The sequence below is a fragment of the Mus caroli genome, unplaced genomic scaffold (genome assembly GCF_978045245.1).
Source record: "Mus caroli unplaced genomic scaffold, Mus_caroli_1 scaffold_19, whole genome shotgun sequence".
Taxonomy (NCBI): domain Eukaryota; kingdom Metazoa; phylum Chordata; class Mammalia; order Rodentia; family Muridae; genus Mus; species Mus caroli.
In genome coordinates this window covers 48,010,024-48,037,753 of record NW_028227274.1, presented here as the reverse complement: position 1 = coordinate 48,037,753, position 27,730 = coordinate 48,010,024, and the positions used below count along the sequence as shown (strand labels likewise).

Genomic DNA, 27,730 nt, shown 5'->3' with positions numbered 1-27,730 from the left:
AAATAAAAGGGGGGGGAAGCCTAACATTCCCCAAATAAAGATCTTTCACTTCTCTCCTCACTCTGCTTCCCCTTTTTAGCCGGAAATGTATGTCCCTTCCAATTCTTGACACCCCCTTTCAAAGGGACCCGGACTCAGACTCTTCCTGGGAATCCAGCTTTGGGTTGTCCCCAGGCAGGCAGGCAGCCCATTCCAAGCGCATTTTGTATTCTCAACAGTCAAAGCCCGCTTTCTCCTTTCCAGAGAAATCTGAAAAGCAGCCTTGGTGGGCTGGCTTGGCTAGGTCTGGTGCTGGGTCCTTTGCCCCTTAACTGCCTGGCTGGTGGGACAGGGCTGCCTACTCTCTAAAGTCCAGCCAGGCAGAGACAAAGTTCCCTGAGAGCTCCCATCAGCTCCTGCTCCCGCCTTCCTCCACATTCCTGCGCTGAACTTGGCGAAGTCCAGCGGCTGTCGTACCTTCCCTGGGCTCCTCCGCTTCGGAGAGCATGCTGTCGGGGTGCACAGCCACAGGCGCCACCGCCACGGACATGGACGTGAGGCTGCGAGGCTCCTAGACGAGTGCGATGTGCGCCGGCGGGCGGGACGCGGTGGGAGGAAGCCTCTGAGATCAGAACCTCCCGGGGCGGGCGAGCGGCTGCGGGAGGGATTTTCAGGGGAAAGTTCCGCAGGAGTGACGAATCGAATTGCGCGGGGCTGGGCTGCAGGAGTCCGCCCCCGAGGGGCCACTGCGGGTGGAGGCGACCGGGCAGGTGGGGCCCAGTGCAGGAAAGGTGCCCTGGACAGAACGAATGGCAGCGCGGGGCAGACGTGCAGGGGGACAAGCACTCACTACATCTAGGGAGCGACATTATTAACACTCTCGGTCTTGGGTTTTTACGTGCCCCAATTCTTGAAAACTTTTCGGACTATTATTTTTCAGGCTAGTGATACGGATGCTGTGCTAGCCGCGTTTGGAGGGGGTCCTGTTCACAAAGCAAAACTTCACCAGCGCCAGGACTGGCCTCTAAGGAAAGTAGGGCAGGATAGGCAGAGGGCCCTTATGCATGGCTGGCTCTCTCTAACCAAGCAGCTAGGAGCTAAAGGCCTCTCGGGCTTTGGGAAATGCTGACAGGCAGGAGATAAAAGGGCAAAGGGCGGCAGGACCTAGACAACAGCAGCCATCCTGGCCTCCTCTCCCCTCTCCTCCCCACCTGGCTTCCACCACTGGCTCAGAGGAAGTCATCTTAACTCTGGGGTGGCTACACCAGCTCCCACCAGCCTACCTGTCTTACAGAGATTGGTTTTTTGTTTGTTTGTTTTTTGTTTTTAGCATCAACCCTAGAGTGAGGGGCTCCAAGTAAAATACCTGAAAGGAAAACATCCAATGGAAAGAAATCTCTGGCTGGAGAGTGTTACACTCTCCTATAACTGAGAAAGGTTACAGTCTTTAAGAAATGTATTTTCCAGCTGCCTTTCTTTTCCTTATAGCATTTTTATATGGAAAGGAGGGCGGAGTCCAGGCCTTGTGGTAAATTTAGTGAAAGGACTATGTAAACTGACCAGACTTTTTTAAGTCGTAGTTTAGATTTAATTCTGCTATTTATTATTTATAGGACCTTAAGGGAAAAAAATCTCAAATATCCATCTACTTATCTATAAAATGAAGACAAAAGTAATACGTGATTCACAGATTCGTCTGGTTATTACAGATGGCACTATAAACAAAGTGATATGAAACTGTCAGTTCTACACACAGGTTGTCACTAACTATTGCACCTTATTACAATAAACTTTGTAAAGGATACTCTTGCCTTTTCTTTGCCAATTAGTTTGCCATTCAGTATTGAAGCTATTCACCGTTATAGATAGAGCTCTCTGGTCTGATATTAAATCAGTCGCTACTGCTGAGTGATTCTAACATGCTTGAGACCCTACCAGAATTTTATCTCAGATTTATTGAAAGGGCAAGGTGAACCAAGACATAATAGCCAGAGGGAAGAAAGAAACATCTGGAAAAGATCAGTGCTGTAGAGCCTACGGGAACTGAGCATGGCCGGAAAAGAATAACAGGCTATACCCTTCTGAAAATGACGGTTAACCTTGCTCTCCTGTGCCCTACATCCTAGTGCTGCTGAGACAATCTATGCTCAGTTCTTTTTGTATTCATGGCGGACACAAAGGATGTGGATGCTTCAGAAATCTTTGCCTGTCCTTCGGAGGAATCATTCTGCCCCTCCCTACCCTACAGCATCCGGCTTTGCCTTCCCTCTTCCGCTGGCCAGATGTCCACAGATGTCCACCTGAGCCTCGGAGGAACCTCGCCACAGCTGTTTGCTACACAAATGAGATGCCTTTAGCGAATCTATAGCTGGATCGAAGAAGCAGCACCTTCTGAAGGTGAGGCGGTAATTATGCAAATGAAGACAGCCCAGCTTCCACATCCGTTGGCTCCTGGCAGAAGGCCTTTCTTTCTTCCTTCGGAAAGTGTCCCTTTATGTCATATTTATTAAATGCCCTCTCACAAATCTGAGTATGTGCAAACCTCCCAAGGTCTGTTACATAAAAGTCCTTAATACCCTGCTTTCTTTTACATTGGTTCACAAAAAGTCCTTCAGCCCAGCCCAGGTTAGTCAAGGAGAACATGTGCTGAACGAACAGTTTAAAGGCCAAGACAGCAGCCTGGTAATCAATTTAGCATCCTGTTAACAGCCCTGCAGATCTTTGAACATTCACCAGGATCCTTGAGAAACCTCCAGAGAAACTTTTTTATTCAAATGCAGTCCAACAGTCACCTTGGGGGAGAACGTTCTGATGTGGTTCAAGAGCAACAATGCCCAGGTCATTAAAAAATAGACTGTACAGGATAAGCTATAGCTGTTGGCAGGACCTCAAAGTCATGTGCCCTGGGCAGGCAAACTGTTCTGTTTCATGACCATGACAACAGATAGTTGGTTCTCTACAGCTTTGGTAGCCTTATACTTCTTCCAAGTGAATACTTAGTAGTGTTGATTTGTTGGGCTTTTATTCAAAGAGGGTTGGGCTAGCCAGTGAGTAACACTCTAATATACCACACAGTGATCTGCAACTGCCTATAAGACTATTCATTTTTTGTCTTTTGGAGATGGGGGTTCATGGATCCCATAGAGGTATTTCTATATGGTCAAGGATGCGCTTGAACTTCTGATTCTCCTGATTTGACCCGCAGTGTGCTGGGATTAGAGAGGCGTATACTACCACGTCTAGTTTAGGTGGGGCTGGAGATTGAACCCAGTGCTTCATGCATTCTAGGTAAGCAAGCCCCCTACCAGCTGAGCTATCTCTCCAGTCCCCTACTTACTCTTGTATGTTTAAGAAACAGTCTACTGTCCTTACCTGGGCAGTAAGCTCGGAATTCATGTTAACCATCCACTATCGATCACCTAATATAAAGTAGCAACCAAATCGGCAACATTTCCCATCTAGAGAAGTCCGTACTTAAATCTTACGTTGGGTTCTGACCTCTGTATCCCGTCTCTATCAAGGTGGGAGAATTCAAACACCTCAAGGGTTCTGATGGTTTAATCCATTCCTCCAGGCCTTACCTACGATTTACCCAAGTCACATAGAAGTCTTTAGCTGGAGCTTCCTTCTCTAATTATGATAATTCTGGACCACAGATTAAATGCATTCCTTACAAGGCACCTGGTTCTATGAAAAATGTATTAATGCCAACCCAACTGAGCTAAATCTTTGTAAGCCGACTAAATCTCATGCAACAGGACAAGTCTTTTAAATTACATTCTAATGAAGCCACTTTTAAAAAAAAAAGAGGGGTTGGCTGTAAGTCTGGGCTCTGGGCCCTTTGGCTTACAGAGACCCAGGCGCTTCTGCAGAATGAAGTGGGTTAGAGAATTTGCAGTTCAGAAGGCTAGCAAGCAGAAGTGGGGAGAGCTGGTGTGGCTACTCGGAAACATCATGCACACCCCAGCAGACTCAAGGAGGGTCTGGCCATCTGCAGTGGAAAACACGCACGTCTGCCGAGTGCTCCTGCACCGGCATCTACTGGCTATGGGAATCAGGGAATAAGGAAATAAAAACATGGAAATGAAGAAGTCAAAACTATTGATAGCATGACCAGAGCTGCTTATGGAGCTATCGATAGTTTTTATTTCTGCCCTGGGGTCAGGATGCAGGATCTGAACATACAAAATTATAGGTCACAAAACAGCTGCTTACAGAGTATTCTAATGGCCCGTCTGTTTGACTCGGAGGCTGTCCTCAACTTTTCTATTACCTGTCTGCAAAGACTCCCATGGTCTGTGTACAAAGCTGACCTTTGTTTACCCTGTCCTGAAATATGGAAAAGATCTTTTTCTCAGTCCCACGTGCTTGGGGCTGTGGACTTCCAGCCTCTACCTTCACATTCCATCAAATACCTTGCCATTGAATCCTCTAAAACATGGGGAAGCCTCATTGGGCATCCCTCAGCCCTCACTCGCTGCCCAGGATGCTGGCTCTCCGTGTGAAAGGGTATTTGTGTAACAGTGGAGGCTACTTATGTACCTTCCAATGAGGTTACGCGTGTGCTTCATATGACCTCATATGTTGATGTGTTGACGAGGAGATGGGTACGGTTAGGGAGTTAGAACACAAGGGCCTGAACCGAGAAAGGCCACGGAAGTGTGGAAGTGAGAAGAAAACGGGGCACTGGCCACCAGATTCTGGGAGTGTGTAGCTATGGGTAAATTCCATTCAGATTTTCAATGACAGTTCCAGCAAATCTTACATAATCATTCATGTGCTGGGTGTGAGTGGATAGTTCTGAGGGAGGAGGAGGCAATGACACGGAGGTGCGCGCTGGCAGGCAGACAGCGATGCATCTGGCACACACTTGTTTCCTAGGATTTCACTGTTTGTTTCTGTTTCCCTCCTAAGAAATCACCCTTGCTACAAAGCTTCCAGTAGACTATTAGATGCATGCACCAGGTTGGAAAATGTCTGAAGGTTTCGTGAGTCCCTGGTCCTCTTTCTAGAACGTGCATCCGGGATTCCTTTTGTTTATGTTTCCTCTTTGGAATTGCTGGAGTTTATTGGGAGACCTTTAACAGGATTTCAGTGTGGGCATTAGATTTAGGTTTGTAGGAGAAGGGCAATATATACCCAAGAAATAGGCCTGGCTTCTCCAGAGAAAATGACACCAGTGTCTTCCATAATAGGTGACATGTGTGACTTAGTGGCCTGACTCAGTGGCTTCAGAAGTTATATTCTTCATAGGGTTTTAAATATATTTTTCTCTCCTTGTTTTTCCTTCCAATATGGTGTGGGAGAGACCAAGGGATGGGACCATGGGTATTTATTCTCTGAGGTGCAGTGGACAGGGCAGGCTTCAGAGGAGTGGGATTAAACTGCCAGGTCATATGACTCTGCCATCTTACTATAGGCCTGAAGGGTATACAAAGGAATACCGTCTCTTTGCAGGCATTCTTCACTGTAGATTCTGTTATGTCGAAACTCTTGACTCTTGGTTGGTGAGAGAATTCAACCACACTCAAAGTTGAGGGGACCCTTTCTCTTTCTGTGTCCTTTAAATTTTCTCTGACTTTCTATCTTGTCTCCATTTACCTTTCTGTCCTTTTGTTTAGTCTCAGGGGTTGATGATGGCTGAAGACTCAAATTTCTGAAACTTCTTTATTGCTAAACAGGAAAGGAGAGTCTGTCTATGCAGGGATCAAAAGTCTGGATCTGTCTGCAAAGGTCTCAGCTTCTTAGAGACGGAGGATCTTCGCTCAATGGGAAACTAGTAGAGAGACACTGCTAGCACAGGTTTTAAAGTCACCCCTTGGGATCACCATGGCTAAGATGTAACTAAGCAGAGGAGGTTATATGACTTGTCAAGTCAATGACTGAGGAGCAATGGACTCCAGACCACAGTGTATGAAGGCTGAGCCTTCTTCCTGTCTCCTGCATTCGGGCCCTTGCTTTCTACCCAGTTGCTCATAGAAAAGCCAGTCCTCCCTTCACAGAGGAATACCTCAAAGATTGCTACACTGGAAGGTCACCAAAGAGTTTACAGCTGGCTGTCATTCCAGCACAGACTGCTCTAATCCCTGTTCACATGCTGAGATCACCGCTTCAAATTAAAGCCATTCCATTCTTGACATTTAATGCTTTAAATAAGCTATAAATTTAATAGCCTCTATTTATTCAGCTACACGAGACTACAAATGTGTTGGATCTTTTTTTTTTTAATTAAAAATTCAATTTGGTCCCCAACCAAGCTTCCTTGTATATAACACAACCAGAATTATGGGGTAAAAAGACTCAATTTGAGTTTTTTGTCCTTCTTACAGACAGCAGAATACAGACTGTGTATATAGCACAACCAGAATTAAGGGGTGAAAAGACTCAATTTGAGTTTTTTGTCCTTCTTAACCATACTAGTTAAGCCTTGCTTGCGTTAAAAGGGATCCCCTCTATTCCCTGTCTTTAAAAGAATTTCCTCTAGAAACAGGCAAGCTGTTAAGCCTCTGTTTGTACATCTGTAAAATGGGGAAAATGCCACTTATTTAACAGTCACAGTGATAAAAACAAGCAAGGAAGCTGGCTGGGTACACAAACTATAGCGTGCCCCTTATCTCTTTCCTGTGTATTTTCATGAACGAGGCCAGACTGGTTTGGGCTGTTGAGGAATGTCTTTTTGGAACCCTACATGCTGACCCAGATTGATGTGGCAAAGCTGTAGATAGCAAACATACCAGGGCTGGAATCCTTCCTATGCCCAGGTAAGTGGGGACAAATGGAAGACAGCCCCATTTCTTTCTAGTTAGAAAGTTCCTCTTTCTAATGAGCTGGAATTGAAACTTAAAAACTGGAAAATGACTCCCCTTCTAACCACTGCCCCTTCCTCCTCACTCTGACAAAAAAAGTCTGCAAGGAGATGAGGATAGACTTATGACTGAGTTTCCTTTTGGAGCAGCCTGAGAGAGACCCCCTCGCCCTGGCTGGCTGACCGTAGCTGCATGCAATCTGAGACGCTTATGCAACTTCCCAGCGCTGATGGGCTGCGCACATCTGTGATTGATTACTGTGAAGCGTTCAAAAGCCAGAGGCTCTGCCTGGGACACCCAGTGATCACCTCCTCTCTCTACCTTGTGTTCACTTCGAGGGGCCACAGAACTACGCCGAGACAGGCTGAGTAAGGAGTCTCGGCTGACTGCATTCAGCAGAGAAGGTGTGTGTGTGTGTGTTTTGTATTTTTGTTTTGTTTTGTTTTGTTTTGCAAGTTTCTGAATAAAATTTGAGATCCCAAAGTCATGCTCCACATGTGGAAAGCTGAACTCAGACTCTTAGTCTGAGATCTGTTTGGCAGTTGAAGCTACGTCCAGTTGTCATATTCTGCTTCTTTCATGTCAGATTTTGGACAAGAACAGAACCTACGAGGTTTTGACCATGTGCCAGGTGGTCACAGTTTAAGAGACAGAAGAGGCTCGTGGAGAAACTCCAGGAGGGATGGGCTTTCCAGGCGCGGTGGCCAAGCCGACACTGGACAGACAAACTCAGCAGGCGGTAAAATGTGAACTGATGCAGAACTTATCCAAACAGGGTTCAGGGCAAGAGCAGAGGTTCCTTTTCTGCTGTGGCTCAGGAGGTTTTCCACTTGAATAGGTCAGGTTCTGAAACTGGTTTATTTGGCCAGTCCCTAAAGAGGAGCTATAGACATATGTGTCAGTTACCCCTCAGAGTATGGGGTGCATGTTTTGACAAGCCCCCTCACCTGAGTCGTGTACAGACTACAGAATGTGATATCAAACCCATGAACTTTGTAGGAAAAAAAAAAGGTAAAAAAAAATCATTAACTTTCTCAATTTGAACTCTATTTCCACTGATTTTTTTTTTTTAACTACTAAATTCAGCAAAGTCCCCTTGCATGGCACTTAATTTTTTTTTCAATTTCAGCTATATGTGATCAGATACAAAAAATAATGACATAGTCCCTGGAGCGCTGTTCACCCTAATTTTATCTTGGAAAACATGACGATGCAGAGCTGGGACTTTGTCCCTCTCCTGACCGCTTTCTGCACCTCTGCCTGGCCTTTGACCCTGGTAGCCCTTATACAGGAGATGTGAGTGCTACATCAAAGATTGTGTAGTTTTTGAAAAACTGATAGATGTGTATGATCAATGGCTCAATAGTAAAAGGTGCTTGCCACCAAGCCCTGGAGCTGTCATGGTGGAAGGAGAAAACTGACTCTCCCTCAAACTGTCCCCTGACCTTCCTGTGTACACACCCTCACACATGCACGCACGCCCAGAAATAAGTGTGAAATAGAGAAAGAATGACCATAAAAACATTGAGAGAGGATAACTGAACATCCCCAAGTAGCATCCTGTGATGTTTTAGTGCACTGTATGCTGATCTACGAAAGACACTTGGAGTCTCTCATCCTTGTCAACATTTTCATTTCTCTGTATTAAAAACAAACAAAATAATAATAAAAAAGAACACTCAGAATGTTCTTTTCTAGTTATTTTGAGGTATCCATCTCCCCATAGCAAACGTTTCTAAAAGGGAGGCAGCTATTGCTGATTCCAAAGAAATCACAACCTGTTCCCATGCTAGAAGCAACACTCGGTCCATGACTCTTAGAAACGTTGAGGGACAGGCTGCTTAAGTCTTAAGTGACTTTCTAGGAGGTCTTCAAAATTAACAATCACTATACAATTTTTACTGTATATGACTCTAATTCATTCCTAACTACATCAGCACCTTAGACTCTCATTAGTTATAATGGTGTGGCCTCAAGTTGCTGATAAGGACTCACAACTACAGTTCTGAGATGTTTACATTGGATGCTACCATAAGCTCACAAGGGCACCATGGCATAATACAGACTGGGGACAAGGAGAGGAAGAGAATAACATCTAACCTCTTGCGCAACGCACAATGCATAAGCTCTTTGCTCGGGTTGGCTACAATTTAATATCACATTGTGTCTGTGTGATGACATCATTTCTTTCCAAAGAAATGTGATAAACACAAGATTTCAGCTGATGGAAACACAGATCAGGAAATTAGGGTTGCAGGCCCTTAGCTGATCTCAGGGTTGGAGAAGTTGTGAGGTGGCTCACGACAGACTCTCTCACTTCACATTCTAAGCCTGTTCTTCATTGCCTGCCATGAGAAAACTCAGGGGTCTTTCTTTAGCCATTCTTCTACCGCTGACAGAAGTCTGTGTTTATTCAGGACAGCACCAATGAAGTTTTATAGGAAGACGTTCCCTTCCAGGTCTTGGTACTTGCTTTTTGTGGGTGCCTTAGGCATCTAGCTCCCTAGGACAGACACTTCCTCAGCTGGCACCCGCTGTGCACTTGACTGACTGGTACGACCCGGCCTCGGGGAGCCCCTTCTGGCATCGCCTTCGAGTAATGGGCAAATGTCCCAAGTGAGAAGACCCCTTATGAACAGCAGGCCTCAGCAGCTTAGAGGGTGAATTTCCAACAAGTTCTACCATCACAACAAACACCTAGTGACTTCACTGCCACCCAGTGAGCCAATATCTAGAGTGGAGAAAGCTGTTCTTTCTTGTTTTCTAGCAAGCTCTGCATTTCCTACCAGCCAGTCCCCATCAGAGTTCATCTTTCTCTCTCTCTCTCTCTCTCCCTCTCCCTCTCTTTCTTTCTTTCTTTCTTTCTTTCTTTCTTTCTTTCTTTCTTTCTTTCTTTCTTTCTTTCTTTCTTTTTTGAGACAGGGTTTCTCTGTGTAGCCCTGGCTGTCCTAGAACTCACTCTGTAGACCAGGCTGGCCTTGAACCCAGAAATCCGCCTGCCTGCCTCTGCCCCCGAGTGCTGGGATTAAAGGCATGTGCCACCACTGTCTGGCTTAATATTTCTTTTTAACACATTGGATTTTTTTTAATTACCATGTTTAAAATTATGATGAAATACACATGACATAAAAATTATCATTGCAAACATTAAAAAATGTATAGATTAGTGACATTAAGTAATTCACATTTTAATCTTTCAACTTAAGTATATTATTTCTTCATAGGATGACAAAGTTCTTAGTATATAAATACTTAATAAATTGGCCATGTATTGTCAACTGCCTAATACTGGCCTGCTTGGATGGCTGCTTAGTGCCAGTGTACCTAGAAACATCCACTCCTGCAGGCACCATCAGGGGACACCTTGATCAGTTTTTGAATATCTCGACTTTCTTCCTACTTAACATTCATTCCCCACCCCCCACCCCCCACCATTTGGGCAACAGTGGCTAGAAGTCTAGTGGTGATGTTACTACTCTATCTCCCTTTATTTCCAATTTCAAATGCCAGTCATAATGTTTCCTGGGTGACCCTTTCTCCTGTATTCTTGCACTGACCAGTCAAGTCATCCTACCCAGTTATAGCGCTTATAATGTTTAAAGCGGGTTTCTCCCAACAGCATGGGCTGAAAACCCAAATACCTGCCAAGGATACAACAGTCGCTACCTACCACAAACCTGCACCTCTCTAAGTGACACAGATAAGCTGGGCTGCAGGTGAGACACCACTCCCAGGGGGCCAGCCAGTGTCTTCATCTCTCCCCCAGATAAAAGCAATAGCAATGTAAGAAAGCATGCAAAGTGTCTCTGGGGACAAATTCACAAGCATGTGCCCACAGGCTCACTGACATGACTGGGTTAAAAAGTAATCATACAGGGCTGGAGAGGTGGCTCAGTGGTTAAGAGCACTGACTGCTCTTCCAGAGGTCCTGAGTTCAAATCCCAGCAACCACATGGTGGCTCACAACCATCTGTAATGAGATCCAATGCCTTCTTCTGGAGTGTCTGAAGACAGTGACAGTGTACTCATAAATAAAATAAATAAATCTTTTTAAAAAATCATGCAGAAACTTTTGACATTTGTTTCCATTAACTGGAAATTACTTACAAGAACACTGTGGGGGCAGCTACTGCCAGGTTCATTTTTTTTCCCCTCCAGCTACATCCTCTTTTGGCCTCCCTCAAAGCCAGACTCAGGCCTCTCCTTTTCAATGAAGCCTAAGGAGGCCAGTGGTGAATTTCTCCATGCAACTTCTACTGTTGGTAAGCTTGACATCAGATGTCCTCTGAGACAGATAACTAAGTTATGTTATTGCAAATACAAGTTTATCCCTCATGTCTGTTTGCCTATTTTCCTTTCTAGACCTATAATACATGTTGGGTCCTTTGAAGAGGCTATATAACCAATAAAATAGTCATTTCAACATTTCATTATACATGAGTTATGACAACATGTAAGAATAAACTGTATTTCCTCCACCCATAAAGTATATTATGGAACCATCAAAAAACCAAATCTGCTATCTTCAAAGAAAAAAACAAAGTTTAAAGGAGCATTCGCTTGCACTGGAGAACAAGGCTGGGAATCTGCAACTATTCATAAATCTAACACGTTTCCAAAAATTCCTTCAGAAAAGGAGCCAAGAGGAACGCAAATCTGCCAGCTGCAAGCCTTCTGTTTTACAGCGTGTGCCGAGTGGACGTACTTGCTTTATCATCCCCGTAAACAGAGTGTGGGGGTATATGCAACCTTCCCAGAAGATGTTCGCTGGACTCTCGGCGTCAACAAACGGGCTGTGCTTCCCCATAAGGAGGCAGCCTAACTAGCTCCCTCATCAACTACAAGGCCCACTACCATTGGCATCCAGACCCTTAGTAAGACAGATTGAGCAACACTCCACTTCAGCTGATGGAGTTTCCAGAACCAGGAAGGTATCGGCAGCTGCTACCACTTGACAGAGCAAAAAGTCGCCATCCTCACGTTGAAAACTTTGTTTCCTTAAGTTAAGAACTAACATCCGGCTATGCCACCAACACGCACACACTAATAAATCCCAGATGGGAATTCCAGACACCTCTTCACTCAAGCCATGGATTTCTTTCCGGCGACCACATTCTATTAAGCTGGACTCCCAGTAGTGAGCCGACCTTCAGAGACTGCCTTCATTTACAATACATTGTGCTTTGTGGAGCAGGTACTAGATCCATCTTTGCATAACATGTAATTAATTTTGACATTTTTTTATGCATGAAAAAAAATCTGTTAGCATAAGAAGGCAGCAGATTAAGAAAGCTGGTCCCGTGGAGGCAGAAATGATGAATATTGGCCACTGAAGGCAGAAGGGGAGGGAGCGGGTAATGGGTACAAAAGAGATTTGCACCGGAAGAGTACGTCCTGTATACTACAGGATGGATGAATGAACATCATTTACAAAAATGAATTATTTATTGTATAAGGAACCAGAAGAGAAGAGTCCAAAGTTTCCCATCATATAGAAATGATAAATGTTTCAGGAGTTGGAAATAACAGTTACCTTGATTTTTATCTTTAGACATTTTATAAGCATATGAACGTGAAATCACCACACTGTAACCTGTAAGTATGCCCAAATATCATTTTAATTAAATATGAAGAAGAAGAGAAAATTCTTTTAAAACGGAACAATGTTTGTCTCAAGTATTTTGTTATCTGGCCCAGAACAAGAAAAAAACATTTCTCTTGATCATAGTCCCAAATTCTGACTCAGCAACTGAATTTATGTACAGAGATGTTAAATCACGCCCTATTTCAGCAATTGACACATATCACCTACTGTAATGTATTCCAGGTTCCGTGTCACACAAGCAACATCATAGGACATGTCTCTGAGCAAGATGGCGCGCTCCAGGATATGGAGTACTTCGACACTGATCCCCTCTCACAACAATTCTTAAATAAGACGTCTTGAGTGTTGCTTTCAACACTCACTTCTCCTGAGTTTACAGATCCTCAGAGGCATTAAGTGGCTGGCCCACAGCCACCAGCTCTGGCTGATACTACAATATGAGTCTTCAGACTTTAGCCCAAGCCTTTTATCTATACCCATGGTGTCTCTGTTTGCAAGGTTAACCTGTCATGCAATTTGGAAGAAGGATACAGACTGGTAAGAAACATTGAGAGTGGATACCACATGGAGGCTTTGAGGCTGTCTGACTAGGGTAAAGAGGTCCAGACATTAATAGAAAAGAGGAAGCCCACTGGAGGAACAGGTGTGACCAAAGGAAGCGGGTGCCACTTCACACATCTAAGGGTGCGAGAAAGCCACGTGGGAGGGTCTTCAGCCTCTTCTCCAACTGACTGCCCGTATAAACACAGCTCCTGGGTAGCTCTCAGTCTTGTGAAATCACATAGACTATCCGTACTTTACCAAAATCTGCAGGGCGTCTTTTCAAAAGTTATTATTTTATTTTATGTGAATGGGTGTTTTGCCTTCATGGGTGACTATGGGCCATGTGTATGCAGTACCCTAGGGAGGGCCAGAAGATACTGTTAGATCCCCTGGAACTAGAGTTACAGCTAGTTGTGAGCCACCTCGGGGTGCTGGGAATCACATCCAGGTTCCTTCGGAAGAACAGCCAGTGCTCTTAACTGTTGAGCCATCTCTCCAGATCCCAGAACATACTTTTTTGATGAAGTGGACTATAGTTATTCATACACTTATACAACATAGATAAAGCCCAACATCCATCCCCAAAACTAGTAAAGGTGACCTTTCCCATTGTTTTTGCACACTGACAATCATTCTGGCCCAATGTCAAGAGACAAAATGATCAGAATCCAATGGACTGATCAGGATTTCTCTTTACTTCTAAATGTTCTTTTAGATAGCATGTACCAACACATGGTATAGGGTCATTGTGTTTTAGAGGGGTGATGAGAGGCACTGAGCTCTCAGATCCATAAGGTAGAGTTAGACACAGTTAAAATTTACCTTGAACCATCCTCAAACAGTCCAGAAAATTCATCACTGGCTACATGATCTTGTGAGAGTCCTAACTATGCTACTATCCAATTGCTAATCAGATATTCATGTTCTTCCTCCAAACATGGAGCAATCACCAGTACCTTTCTTGGCCTCCTGAATGATGTAGTCTCCATTTTCCTTCTGGTCTGAACCTCGGAGTGTATCCAGCTATCGTCCATAGCTGATTTCATACAAGCAACGTCTACCTACTTGCTCCTGATTGGGTGGTGAGTGCGAGTGGCCAGGATGTCCTGATAACAATCTTTTTCCATCAGGACCAGGTGCCTCTACAGCTTCAGTTGTATATCACAGGAGCCCAGAGAGACTAAACGTTGTTAAGGAAACCAGGGCTCACTGTCCACTCTAAAGAACGTTGTGTCATTCCAGGGACCCTTTCTATTGACCCCTTTCTCCATTCTGCAAGTATCTGTGGAGCCCCCGTCTCTTACAGGAAAATGGTACTGATGACAACAGCTATAGTGTTTATCTTTGAAGAGCCAGTTAGTGGTTGCAGGGAGGATGGGGCTGGAGAGGGACTGTCATACAGTATGACATCCACAGGAGCCAAAAGGCATGGGAGGTGCCATGGAAGTTCAGAGAAGCACCTAAGTCACATCTGGGGACAGAGTCATCATGTCATCATGGAAGCCTGGTCACAAGACATGCTGGAAGCAAAGGAGGTGGGTGGGGGGGGAAGGACCTGGGAGGTATTAGCAACACATGCAAAAACCCACACACTCAAGAGTGATCAGTGGGGAAGGAAGGCTGCGCTGGGGAGGAAGCCACTGGGAAGTCAAAAGGATTTTGTCACTTGACAAATCCTTAGAAACCAAAGGGTCTTCAGAACAAACCAGCTTTAAGCTAATGGGGAAAACATGGAAGACCATTCATTTACAAAGTTTCTCTAAAAAGTGAGCGTTATAAGGGGCCATTGTTTAAAAAAAAAAAAATCTGACAATCTTAGTCCAGGGGTGAGTGCCTTTGAAAGGGAAATATTTGTATTTCCACAGCTGTATCAATGCCAGACACAGGAGGTGAGTGGGTGCCCTGGATCTCCTACAAAAACACATTTGCAAGAATCTACATGGGCTCTGGCAGCAGCTGGAATACCGTATTTTAAAAAAGGACAAATTCAAAACTCCTTCAGCTTCCCTGGGTTGGGGCTGGTCCAGCTGACCCAAGCGAGCCTGAGGCTCCCGAGGCCCCATCTGGCCTCTGAGCGAAACAGGAAATACTCTCATTAGAGAGGCGGTACTCAGTATGGAACTCTTGCCCCACTTCCTGTTCTACTGTGAGGCTCTTTTGAAAAAAATACAAGCATTCCTTGGAGAAAGGGCCTGGGAATTACTAACATCTGATAGCAATTCACTGTTGGGTTTTTTTTTTTTTTTTCATTTTCTTCAGAGGTGAGGGCTAGGGGGCACCTGGGTAGGAAGCAGAGATGTAGAAATTAAAAGAGTATGGGGTGTACTGGGTACAGAATGAACAGCCATTATGGCTTCCCTCCCAGGTCTGGCAGGCCAGTAATCTCATGCCTTCCTAATACTAGGAACAGACAAAGAGCCACGGTCAACAGACAGCTCACAGAGCTGGAGAGTGCAGTTCAAAAGCTTGGGGTTCCTGCTCGACAGCAATGCAAATTATTTAAGTGACATAAAATATTTCAGAACAGTTTTGACTGTGATTTCCATTTCTGCCTCTCTGATTTGTTTGAGCCTCCAAAGGCCAATGATGACGTTCACAAGGACAGATTCCTTCCGAAAGTTTCCAATTTATGGGTGACGTTTTTGGAGGTCTGCAAGACCTCCAAAATTCAGAGACAGCCAGTTCCCTAATCTAAGGTAGAAGCTAAAGTCAGTCACACACACAAAAAGAAATGATAAAAAGCTCACATCCATAAAATCTGGTGTCTCTCACTCTGAGTAAACACAGCAGTGACCGCCAGTCATCGGGCTTCCATCCCTACCTGACACTGTGTTGGCCAGGCATGTCTTCCTTTGCTTCCAACTCCAGTGCTGCTAAAGGGATTTATACCAGCAGTTCTCAAGCTGTGGGTCACAACTCCTTTGGTGGTGGTGGTGGGGGTGGGGGGGAGCGTGTCATGTTTCAGATATCCTACATATCAGATATTTACTATGATTCATAACAGTCGCAATGAAATAGTTTATGGTTGGGGGTCATCACAGCACGAGGAACTGTATTAGCGGTCTCAGCATTAGGAGGGTTGAGAAGCACTGATGTACACAGTTCATCACAAGCCTCTGGACTTCCAGTTTCTTTCTTGGCAGTTGTTGACACTTTGGGATTTGCTGTGAACCACTCAAATGCCTATCATAACATCTTGCCGGCTGGGGTGAGGCCAGAGCTAGCCACTACAGGTGAATTGTTGAGCAATAAGATTACTGATGTACAGTAAACCACAACAGTGCGCAACACTGCAATCACACTACAAAACAGAAGTGGGAAGCCACCTTGAGACTTGCCAGTCCCTGGACAAAAAAACACAACCAGGCTTTGAAACCACTTCTCCAGAGACGACTGCTGGGAGTCACCCACTGATTTGGTCTCATGTACCCTGTTCCTGGACTGCTGCTGCTGACATTTGAGTGTTCCAGAATACAAGCCTGGCAGCCAATATCCTATTCCGGCTCGGCAAGGGCAGTAATTCCATTCTGTGAACTGTGGCCAGGAAGGTGGCCACTTTCTGGTTTACAAACAACAACAACACTTGGAGCAATTCACCCCTGGCACTCCGCCAGCCTCTTCATAGCTAATTTGTAGCATGCAATAGAGAGATGGTGCCATGGCCTGTCCGTGTGTATGGGTCCTCACAGAGAGGAGCCAAGTCTCTTCTGCAGTTACCTATAACTCAGTTCCTCAAAATACAGCCTACCACTGCCTGCAGAAAACCCAAGAAACCCAGAAAGCTAACATTCAAAGACCAGTTCGTTTCCTCATTCTTCAAACTTGTTTTTAACAGATGGGGAAAATGGGCCCACGAAGTTCATGCGACAATAACCAAAAGCCCATCACACAAGTTCCTTCTCAGCAGCTAGACAAGTGAGCCTCAGGAGTCTGGACTGTTGCCTCAGGAGCTCTGTGGTGCCCTGCAAGTAGCCTCCTGGAACACCAGTAATGACACTTGGCCCCACCCTCTGAAATCTCACCCAGTATCCCTGGCCACTCCAGCTTTTCACTGGGGTTTGAGCCAAAGCCCAAGGTATTCCTTGTTGTGGCTGGCCCTCTGTGCATTAATTTCCTTCTGGAACATAGCGGGATGACAGCCGACTGAGGACAATGCTCCAGAGTCTGACACACGAGCCAGGGAATTCATCTAAAGAATAAAGTGGCACATCTCTGAGCCAACCAACTCACCCCAAAGCGGTATTTTCCTGACTCTATACTATATTCCCTGTCACCAGCCCTTCTTCTGTCCCCACCAGTCACTCTCAGGCAGGATTCACCTACAGCAAAAACAAACTCCTAACTATTCATGTGCAGTCTCAAAGGGTTTATATTTCCAAGGGCCTACTTATTTTTATTAAAGTGAATAAGATAGTCAAACACCATGACTAAGCTCATATATTTATAAGACTGGTCCTTGCAGGAATGTGGTTACACAGTTTTTTACAAAACTATCTAGGACTTACAGTGTTTATAGTGACGTGTACAATACCTTGAAGAACTGTCTATAATAAATTTTCTCTACTTACAATAAATACCAGTGTTGTCTATGTTACCTTGAAGATGCTTTATTGACCTTTGCGACTGTTTGTATGTGACCTATCATGATACAGTGGTCATGAGACTGGTGTTTTTGCATCTGATGGTAATCACTGGGAGTGGTCAATTGAGATGTAGTGAATAGGTTTATCCATTCACTATATCACCTTGGCCAGTCATCGGATGAGAAGCAACTTAGTTAGGGAACCTGAAGCAGACTGCAGGGCCGGATTCCTGGACTTCATCCCTCACTCACCGCTCAGGGGCTTCCTAACAGACTTCATACAGCCAGGTCCTATCCTATGGGGCTGACTGCCTCCCTCCTGACAGAGGGTAGAAAGGGCAAGATTTGTAGGGTAGGACGAGGTTCTGGAACAGTCTGAACAGGTAAAAGCCCCGTGTTCTGAAATGTAAGGACCCAGGAGTGAGGTCACGCATGACTTGGAGTTTTTCCTGGGTGCTGAAGGCATGTTCAGGAGCGCCCCAGCACGTGAGAGGTGAAAGACAGAATGCTATTAACTAGTTGCTGAGGAAAGGTGGCTAATCAACAATACATTACTAATACAGGAAGGGTGGGTCAGAGTCTGCCTTTGAGGATGCTCAAAATCAGCTGGGTTTAGGCGCTCATCTCTCTAATGCTATCATTCAGAAAACAAAGGCTGGAGGATCTAGGGTTAGATGCTAGCCTGCCTACATTAACAAGACCTTGTTTTCAAAAGCAAAAATTAAACAAATAGAACCAGAAAGTACTCAAGAGCCCATTAGGCGCGGCTTTCAACAAGAAACACAGCACACAGCCAATCACAATTCAGCACGCCCCACTCTGAGCACACAGCCAATCACAGTCTACCACGCCCACTCTGAGCACACAGCCAATCACTGCCTCTTTGCAGCCTCACCCCTGAAACTCAGACTCCCAACAGGACGACTTTCTGGAAGCTGATAGTCCTTTAGGGCTTTAACCAGCCTCTTTAGTAGCATCTTTAACAGGGCCCTTCCATGCCCCGTCTCCCACATGTAGCAAATACTTACGATGTTCCTGTTTATAATTTCTCCCAGCAGTCCCCTATTCTTAGATTCTCCGTACATCTGGCTAAGACTCCACTGGAGCTACTACCCTTTCGAAAATTATAAAGAAAAGATCGCACAGCTCTGGGCCCCCAGGCTCCCAAAGTAATCAAAGCACTTTACTCCAAGAACTGTTAACAAAGAAGGGAATTTAATGCTCATCCTTTAGGCTCAGTGAGATTTCATCGGTCGTTACAAAGAAACATGAAATGACCGTGGCTGGCAATTAAAAGGAAGAAAGGAAAGAAACTATACAAACAAGCATAAAAGCTCTTCCAGACGTCCTGAGTTCAATTCCCAGCAACTACATGGTGGCTCACAACCATCTACTAAGGTAATCTAATGCCCTCTCTGGCATGCAGGTGTCCATGCAGCGTGAGCACTCATACATTAAATAAATAAATCTTAAATAAGTGAGAGATGGTGGGTGATGGTTGATTATGGTTGTCATGATGATCGTAACGACAGTGGTGAGGTAAATCTCACATCTATAAGATGAACTCCAAGAGGAGGAGAAAGAACCATACAAGAGATCCTAGGACACACTCAATACAAGATGAAAATACCCTCTGTCACTTTCTTCATTGGACGTAGGACACAGAATGACTAAACAAGAGGAGACACTGCAGGTGACATCTCAAAGTCACCTTTTTCTGTACTTAGCACTGGTCAGACCAACATCACACAATGATATTGGAGGACTTGGCCCATATCCAGAGGACAGCAGTCGTAAGATGTAAAGGAATGCCAAGGGGGAAAATGGTTTGAACTAGCTCATCATATACAAAAGGCAAGGGCAGGCAAAATCTTTCCAGGAAACGCTGCATTTGGTGGCAGTGAGTTGACCCCCTTCTGAACTTCCGCTTTCAAATTAATCTTAAATACTATCTGATGCTCAATCTCCTTTTCCTGACAGCTTGGGACTACTGTGGACATTTCATCCTATGTTAACTAGGCCCAAGTAATCTAATCATAATTCGGGTGAAGCATAGGTCATCCATCAACTGACTGGTAGAGAATTATCATGAAAATACAAAGGATTTATCTTCATTCCCCCAAATAGATAGGCAATGTTGGCACAACTGTCCTTTGGGCTTGAAGAGAAAGAGCCATTGTTGTGGTGGCTTCATGGATAACGGTGCACTGGGGTAACGACAAAAGGTAATCCTACAGAAACATTGATGCTAGAGGAGCCCAGTGCACTTGGAAGCCTGAGGCTGTATGCGGCCACACAGCCCTGCCCGTGTGGACAGAGTGGTGGAAAAGTGGACCTCGGATCCAAATGAAACAGGGCGTTGTGACCTCAAGGCCTTTGCAGCTGCTTGCATTCTGCCTAGAACATTCACAACTACAATCACTTATACGACTCATTAACACATATGCATATAGACATGCATGTACACACACACACACACACACACACACACACGGACGGACGGACGGACGGACGGACAGGGACAGGGACAGGGGCAGGGACAGGGACGGGAAGAGAGAACAAACTATTTCCCTCCCCATGTTTAAATTTTCCTATTCTTAGCACATAGTATTGGCTTATTATATATTTTACATTTATAAAGTTTGGTGTCAGCCTCTTTCAACTACAACAGCGGCTCTCCAAGAGCAGGCGTTTCCTTTTGCCTAGTCTACCTCTGTATCTTCAGGCCCTGAAAGGATGACTGGGATCCACAAGGAGCACGGCGTGTGCGTGGAAAGAAAGACAGCAGTGCCAACCTCTCGTTTCTTTGGCTTTCAGTCCTGTGGGCTGTGGTACCCATGATCACAGGTCTCTCCTTCTCCACTAGCAGGATTTATTTTGTAACCACAAGAGAAAACAAGACAACGCAAGAGAAGACCTTAAGGGCCAGTGGTGACATGCTTTCACTCCACTGCAGAACTGCGCAGGCGCATGCCCGATAGCTCTGTAAATAGTAACACTTGGCCAATAAGAGTTCCTGATACCGCCATCTGGCTTCAAATTTCCAGTGTCTAAATTTTAGCATTCCCAGTGAGGAAAGTACCTCCATCTGCTCTAACTCTTCACTTAGAAGACCCAAGGAAAACAGAAGTGGTGCCCCCCCTTGCGCATCTCAGCTCATTCCACTAGAGGGCAACATGAGATGTGTTGGGATCCACGGGGCAGGGGAGTGGGCGGGTGGTAGCGGGGAGAGCACAGCCAAGCCCCTTGGCCCATTGGTTCTCTGCTAGGCCCGCACTCTCTTTTTTCACAGGATTCTGCTTATTTTCATTTGCTAACTTATACTCTGCTCTCTAGTGCTTCATGCTAACCCATGAAATCAACAGCCCTGAAAGGTTTACATGTAGTTCATTCTGCCAAAGTGCATCCCTTCCTTTTGGAAGTCTCCCCAAAACACACTTCTCCAAGACCATCCCAAGCAAAGCTGGCTCTGACCCCAGTTGTATAGACACCACGACATCAGTCATAGAAGCATGCCAGTGTGTGTGTGTGTGTGTGTGTGTGTGATGTGTACTACATAAACATAAAGCGGGCAGAAGGTCACATGCATAGTTCTGCACACCCAGAAGACACATATTTATCTTATATAATTAATGTGCGAGTGACCACACTTTATCCAAAGTTATGACTCTACAAAATAGTATTGGTTGCCAAAGGTTCAATTAATGAACTGAGACAAGTTACCTCAGCACCTACCTATGTCTTTCAATTTCTAGTTCTTTCTACTAGTCACTTAAGCTCTACCAGGTACTTTTCCTTTTCCTTTCCCTTTCCTTTCCTTTCCTTTCCTTTCCTTTCCTTTCCTTTCCTTTCCTTTCCCCTTTCCCTTCTTTCCCTTTCCCTTTCCCCTTTCCTTTCTCTCTCTCTCTCTCTCTTGACCAACTCTCGCTGAAAATCCTTGAATTCACTCTCTTCCTGCTTCAACCACCTAATTGTTGGGTTTACAGATTATTCCTCCTCACGCTTGCTCCCCCCCCAAGCCTTAAATATAAAACCTTTAGATACATTTATATAAGTGCTATGCACAGACCTGTAGAGACATGCATATAAAAAAAAATAACTTTAAAGGATGTTTGAAAAGTTCTTTCATTTCAAATCTTGACAATTTTTAAAATTTATTTTAAAAATCAAATTGTTTTGATTTTTGATTGTTTGGAGCAACAGTGTAGCTACAAACCTAAGGTATTATTCTTAAGAGGCAAAAGGTTTTCTATTTGGATAAAGTTGTTCTTTGGATATAAGGGAAAAAATAAGAGCAATAATATTCTCACCAGCAGTTACAAAATGGGGAAGAGAGATAAACTGGGTGTTTACAGGTTACAATGCCACGGACCCCTGGGAATCAGAGGTATTCTACAGTTCACAAATTCAGAGAAATATAGAAAATAAACTGAGGATCTTAAAAAAAAACCTATAAAATCTTAGAGGCTATGTTTCTGAAACTTTTTAAAGATTCCGTTTGTTCTCAAGTAAAATTACTTATCTGTACTATGCAGATGCCATTTTGACCATAATCCTCATATCTCTCAGATTAACACTGGCTCCCACAGACAGGAAGAGCCCTTGATTAGTGTACATAGCCCCTCTAAAGCCATAACCAAACATTAGCCCCTTGCATACAGCAGTACCTTAGGCATCTGAACTTCCCACCAGACCCCACCAAACGCTGCACCCAACGTTGTCTGAGAACAGTCTTAACTCACCCAGTCTCGGCATTTTCTCCCTGTGCTCGTGAGGAGGCCAGTGTCAAAGTATGTCACACAAGCTTGAGGGACATCCACGGTCCCATCTCTCAAGTTGATTCACCCCAGCCTTCCAGGAAATTCACCACAAGCTTACCACACGAACCAACAAGCCAGCATACCGTAGGTCATCAGTGGTCACTTTAGAAGCTGTCCTGCTTGTTATTCAGGGTGCTGCAGTTTGCAGTTTGTAGAGGATGTGTGAGGCACCTCTTAATTGTGCTGTCACAGAGGTCTCTGCATTCACACAGAGAGGATGGATCGAGGCTGCCTGAGTTCCCTACCTGTGAGCTACGCTACACAGAAACACAAGCTTACTGTGCTAGGCACATGGGCAAAATTAAAAAAAAAAAAAAAAATTCAAGCAGAACAGGAAGTCTGCTGTTCCAACAGGCTAGGGGGGAAAAGCAGAGACTTAAAAGAAAAAAAAAAAAGTAAAAGACAAAAGGGTGTGGCTCCATTCACAGATGTCTGGAGAGGAAATTTTAAAAAACAACACCCCATTCCTACCTAGCTTGTACAAACATGAATGAAGGTCTATTAATAGGAAGAATTGCTCAGAGGTGTTCTTGTTCTTCGGAGAGCTAGGGAACATGGTGACAGCAATGTTACTGCTTAAAATCGTTAGCTTTTGGCTTGTGAAGAGAAGGATGGATAAAGAATGGGCACACACAAATACACACACATATGTATGCAACATGCATGTCTCCACAGAAATGATCTAGGAGTGTCCTTACTATCTATTTACTTTCCTGTGGATTAGGAAATCATCATGGCTGACAAACCACCTCAGATAAGATTCTGCCCATACTCGAAGCACGCTACTTAGGGGTGTGAAGCCTTCTCCTGGGGACCTTAACTGTGAGCATAGGCTCTTCCTTTAAACCCTCCAGCTACAAATTTCTAATTTCTTGGTATTATTTTGTGATAGCTACTTACAGTTAATACCATCCTTGGCTGTGTTTCTCTCTTAGTCCCCCAGGTAGTTGTGTTTGGATTTTACTCTTATCTTTTCTAGTATTGATAATCTGGCTCGAGTTACCGGGCACCCAGCAGGGAAAAAAAAAAAAAGATATACAGGGAAATAGAATTTGCTAGACCTGGTTCAAATTCCATTTCTGCTGGTCTCTGGTTTATAGGCTCCCAAGTTATTTAACCTGCCTGAACAACTTTGCACCTGTGCAAAATAAAAGTAATACAGCCAACCTCAGAGAATGGTTACTGCAGTTTAAAGAAAACCATGCAAAGCGAATAGCAGACTGCCTTACACATAGCGACTTCCAGCAGCAACAGGAACTACAGATGACATGAACTTAAGTGAAATGACCTGTTAATTGGGGGAGTGACCTAAAGGAAAGGAACTAAATGTCAATGTACAAATACAGACATATGTTTATTATTTATTATATTTCATATATTTACATAATCATGTGGGAGGACGTTACAAAGTTTGTGTTTTAGAAGCCACCTTTTTATACTCACAAAAATATTCTCTCTCCAAACTCTGGCTGGCCCAGAATGATACAAAACCTCATCGGTGACAAGAAAATGTCAAGAGAAATCTGTTCCCAGAAGTTCAAGATTCTGAAGCCCAGGGACTTTCTAAACTTGGTTTATTGATATACTCTAGGGTAATTAATAAAGAGCCATGCCTAAATGGAGGGAAGATCTCCCACATCCCTAAAATGGCCTTGGTGATAGTGTCATGGCTGGGTTGTTACAAGGCCCTGCTTTCTCCACATTGCTGATGATGGAGGTACACAGTGAGGCTCTGGGAAGGGGAGGCTGGAGGAAGACTCCTGCAGCTCACATCAACACCAAGCAAGAAAGAGAAGGCTGTAAGCATCAGATCCTCAGGTAGTATACCCAGCAGGACATCCCTGGTCTCAGAGAAGTCCAGACAGTGGGACATTACCGGAAAGCAAGGTGCTTGGATGGATGGCGCCCTTCTTTGCCAACTCCCCTCTTCCCTCACATGAGATCTCAGCACTAGGTCATCCATGCTTGGATCTATTCATTGTGGTTTAATTGTTCCAGCATTCAGAATTATATCCTGCTCAAGTCATGTTAGTTGGTTAGAAGAGGGTGGGTGGGTGGGCACAGGCAGAGGAAGACTGTCATGTCATGATCTGTGGAACAGCCCAACCCCCCAGGGTAGCCCGTGTACAAAATAGTTAACCCCTTTGCCTTTGAGGATATTAATACAGCTCTTCCTTAAGACTTGGATGGGTTCATAGATCAGTATTTGTTATGCTGTCCAGGGCAAATGCATCCTCATGCTAATGGCAAGAGGGGAGCTCACAGAATTTCCAAACCTGGACACTAGTTGGTGACCTAGTGGCCAAAGAATGTGCCCAGACTAGATCCTGATAAGATAATTCGTATTCAAATATGAGTTACTCTTGATCTCCAAGTCTCCCCCCTCCCCTTGCCTCTATCTGATCTTTTTTGGCAATACCAGGGATCAAAGCCAGAGTCTTGTCTAGGATGAGCACACTTCAGTGGAGGCACAGGGCTGTTGAAACTCTCCAGCGTACAACTGCATCGGCAGTCATGGAGATGCCAAGTAACACGCTGACACTGAGTGAGCGCCACCACCACCACCCCCGGATTCCAGGGCCATCCATCAGAGGTTTCTGCATGTCTCCGCAGCCGCATGATGGTGGCCGCTAGAAAATCAGCTGTACTATGTGCTGTCTAGCAACTCTCAGCAAGAAAAGAACCATTTACACCTAAATCCTCCCTACACCCAGGGGAAATGCGTGCCAGTCTCAATCTCCATAGAATATGGCAGAGCAAGAGGGCAAGCAGCAGCAAGCAAGGCTCTGCGGCACAGGGCAGGGCTGAGAAGAACAACCGTAAGGCCAACTCCTCCTACCCTTCCAGAACTATCTCCAGACACACACTCTCGCTCTGGCCTCATTTCAGTGGCCGCGGACCATGAAGAAACTTCCTGTGCTGCCACCCACATCCTTATCAGCAGCACATTGAACACAATCACCACCACGCTGGTGCCTGCACGCAAAAGATACCTTCCCTTATTACATACGACTTTTCAAGCCTTAGAGGGAACTGGAAACATTCACAGAACACCTTGACCTTTATAGTCTGGTATTCCCAAGACGATGCCCAGCCCATTGTGCACAAAGCTGAGACTGCCAACATCAATGTCATTTTCTGTCTTAGTGTTCAGCTTCCTCTGACCCCATCAGTCTTCTTCCCGCCCCCTCTTTCCCGGTCCTACCTAGCTTTGCCAATGGCCCACTGAAAACCATGATTGAACCGGACTGCTCTCCTCTTCTCACTTTGCTCTTCTTCAAGAAGGAGGAAGTCATTGGAGAAGAGGCAAAGAAGGTGACCTGATAGAACTGTTCCAAGAGACTTAGTGCCTGAGACTGCTACATGCTCAGAGGTGCCCTCCAGAAATTTCATTAAAGACAATGCAGATAGATGTACCTGGGGGATAGCCTACCTTTGCATGAAGCCCAGCGTCCAAGGCTAGTCATATTCAGAGAAAGCCTACTGTTGAATGGCCAACAGCTGCCCCACCGTGAGAGCAGGATGCTTCCCCAGGCCCTAGGAGGTGGGCAACATCTCCAGAAAAGGACTCTAAGCGCCCTCTAACTCTCTCATCTTGTTAGGATTGTGATTCGTGGGTGTATCAGGTTTTTGCCTCTCTCCAGATTCCTTGGCTTTCCCTCTGCATATCACTCCACACACACACACAAAAGTCCTTGGCTCATCAGATAACACAATGGGGACAGTCTGGGAAAATAAATAGAACACCTGGAAATCTCCCCTCCTGGACCTCTTAGAGTAACAAGCTAAACTGGGCAGCTGTTGCTGGGGCCAGCAATGGCACAAGTATCAAGGTTGGGGTGGAGATTTCCCGTGTCCATTGCTGCAGCAGCTGCCATTCAAAGCCTTCCACCCAAGCAGCTGCTCAAACAGTGGCTCTCAATCTGTGGGTCATGAGCACTTTGGAGGACTGCGTATCAGATACATCACGGTTGATGACAGTAGCAAACTTACAGTTATGAAGTAGCAACAAAAATAATTTCAAGGTTGGGGGGGGGGTCACCAAACAGGAGAAACTGTATTAAAGGTTCCCAGCATTAGGAAGGTTGAGAACCACTGTGCTCAAAGAGCAAATGTGAGGTTTTGGGCCTTTCAATTAGGTATTATTTGCTGCTATAGTTTCAAGTATACATCGTATCAGAACATTATTCTTTTGGTTTTCCTTAGGGGCTTGTTCTTTTGGTATTTCCAAAAGCTTTGCTACCATCTAACCAGGTCTCGCAAGCCAAGAAGATGAGTCAGCAGGGAGACTGACAGCCAGGCCCCAATCACAGTGCTGGTGTTGAATGGCCAAGAAGCGAGCATGTCTGGGGACTCAGTGAACAGGGACGTCTGTCTTCTTGTACGATTCATTTATACCCAATCCTCTTCTCACTTGCACCACCAGTGAAAACACTAAATCAGCATTCTGAAAGCAGAGAAATGCCAGGTTCCAGCTGCAGCAACTCTGCTCGTACTTGGATGTGGTTTCTTTTCTCCTGAGCTGAAGAGAAGCAGTGCCCTGGGCTTTTATAGCGTTCTCACACCACAATCCTTCACACAGAACAGAACGGGATCCCTAGTAATAAATTTTAAACTAATTAAATTCTCAATTGGCTAAGAGAAGCTCTTCAGCCTTGGAGTAAATCTCCCTATGCATTTCTGGAAATTCTATTTAATGAGGCAACACAGAATATTTTCCAACCTGACGTCAGACATTTCCCAAGCCCCCTGCCTTGGCAGCCTGGCTGGCCATTGCTTCTGATGGCTTCTCATTGGTGCTGCCCCCAACTGGCTTCTGTAAACCTTTCCCACATCGTGTCAAAAGGTGGTTCCCTGAAGACACAACATCTCAGAGATCCCAGCGGAGTATTTCCAGTCTCCCTGGAGGTCAGAACACCTTGGTCATTATATGGTATATGGGCCTATTTGAAAGCACAAATTTTTTAAAAATGTAATAAAAATAAACTACAGAAACTCAAAAAAAAAAAAAAAAAAAAAAGCACCTTGTTTGCTAGTGCTTGCCAGAGAGGATGATGTATCAAGCCATTCTGGGCCCGAGTCCATCAGTATGCAGAGCTTGTATGCTATGCACAAGTTCTCCACAGCCTCCTCCCCAATGAAATACCTTTCCAGTAAAAGATGGAAGCAGACTGCATCTCATCCCCTGCAAAGTGGTTAGAGTCCCCTTCCTTTCCACTAATACAGACCTACTCCAGAAGATGAGGACACAGGAGGCCCAAGTCCCCTGTCCAGTGCTATTCTACCATCCTTGTCTGTCTTGTTACTGCCAGTGAGAGCCCATATAACAGTTTAATCTGGAAAATGTCAATTGACGCTTGGCGCTTGCCGAATATAAGGCTAACTCAGAAGCGAG

The 27,730-nt window shown here is 44.9% G+C and overlaps 1 protein-coding gene and 1 long non-coding RNA gene across 4 annotated transcripts in view; one reads left to right on the top strand and one right to left on the bottom strand.

Moving 5' to 3' along the window:
- The window catches only part of Tnfaip8 (TNF alpha induced protein 8), a 111,732-nt gene that overhangs the window by 38,755 nt on the left and 45,247 nt on the right, over positions 1-27,730 (bottom strand). The window contains exon 1 of one of the 3 annotated variants that reach the window (XM_029471915.2): positions 22,258-22,601. The exons of 1 other annotated variant lie outside the window; for it this stretch is intronic. In XM_029471915.2, coding sequence (XP_029327775.1) covers positions 22,258-22,270 — 13 coding nt within the window. In that variant the 5' untranslated portion in view covers positions 22,271-22,601. Of the gene's footprint in view, positions 1-456; positions 631-22,257; positions 22,602-27,730 lie in introns of those variants that run through there. One more of the 3 variants, XM_021150635.3, reaches the window with a different exon arrangement.
- On the top strand, positions 359-8,456 carry LOC115029871 (uncharacterized). Its single transcript, XR_003835439.1, has 4 exons — positions 359-558; positions 2,228-2,376; positions 6,935-7,189; positions 7,372-8,456. It is a non-coding gene; the product is annotated as an uncharacterized LOC115029871 (long non-coding RNA).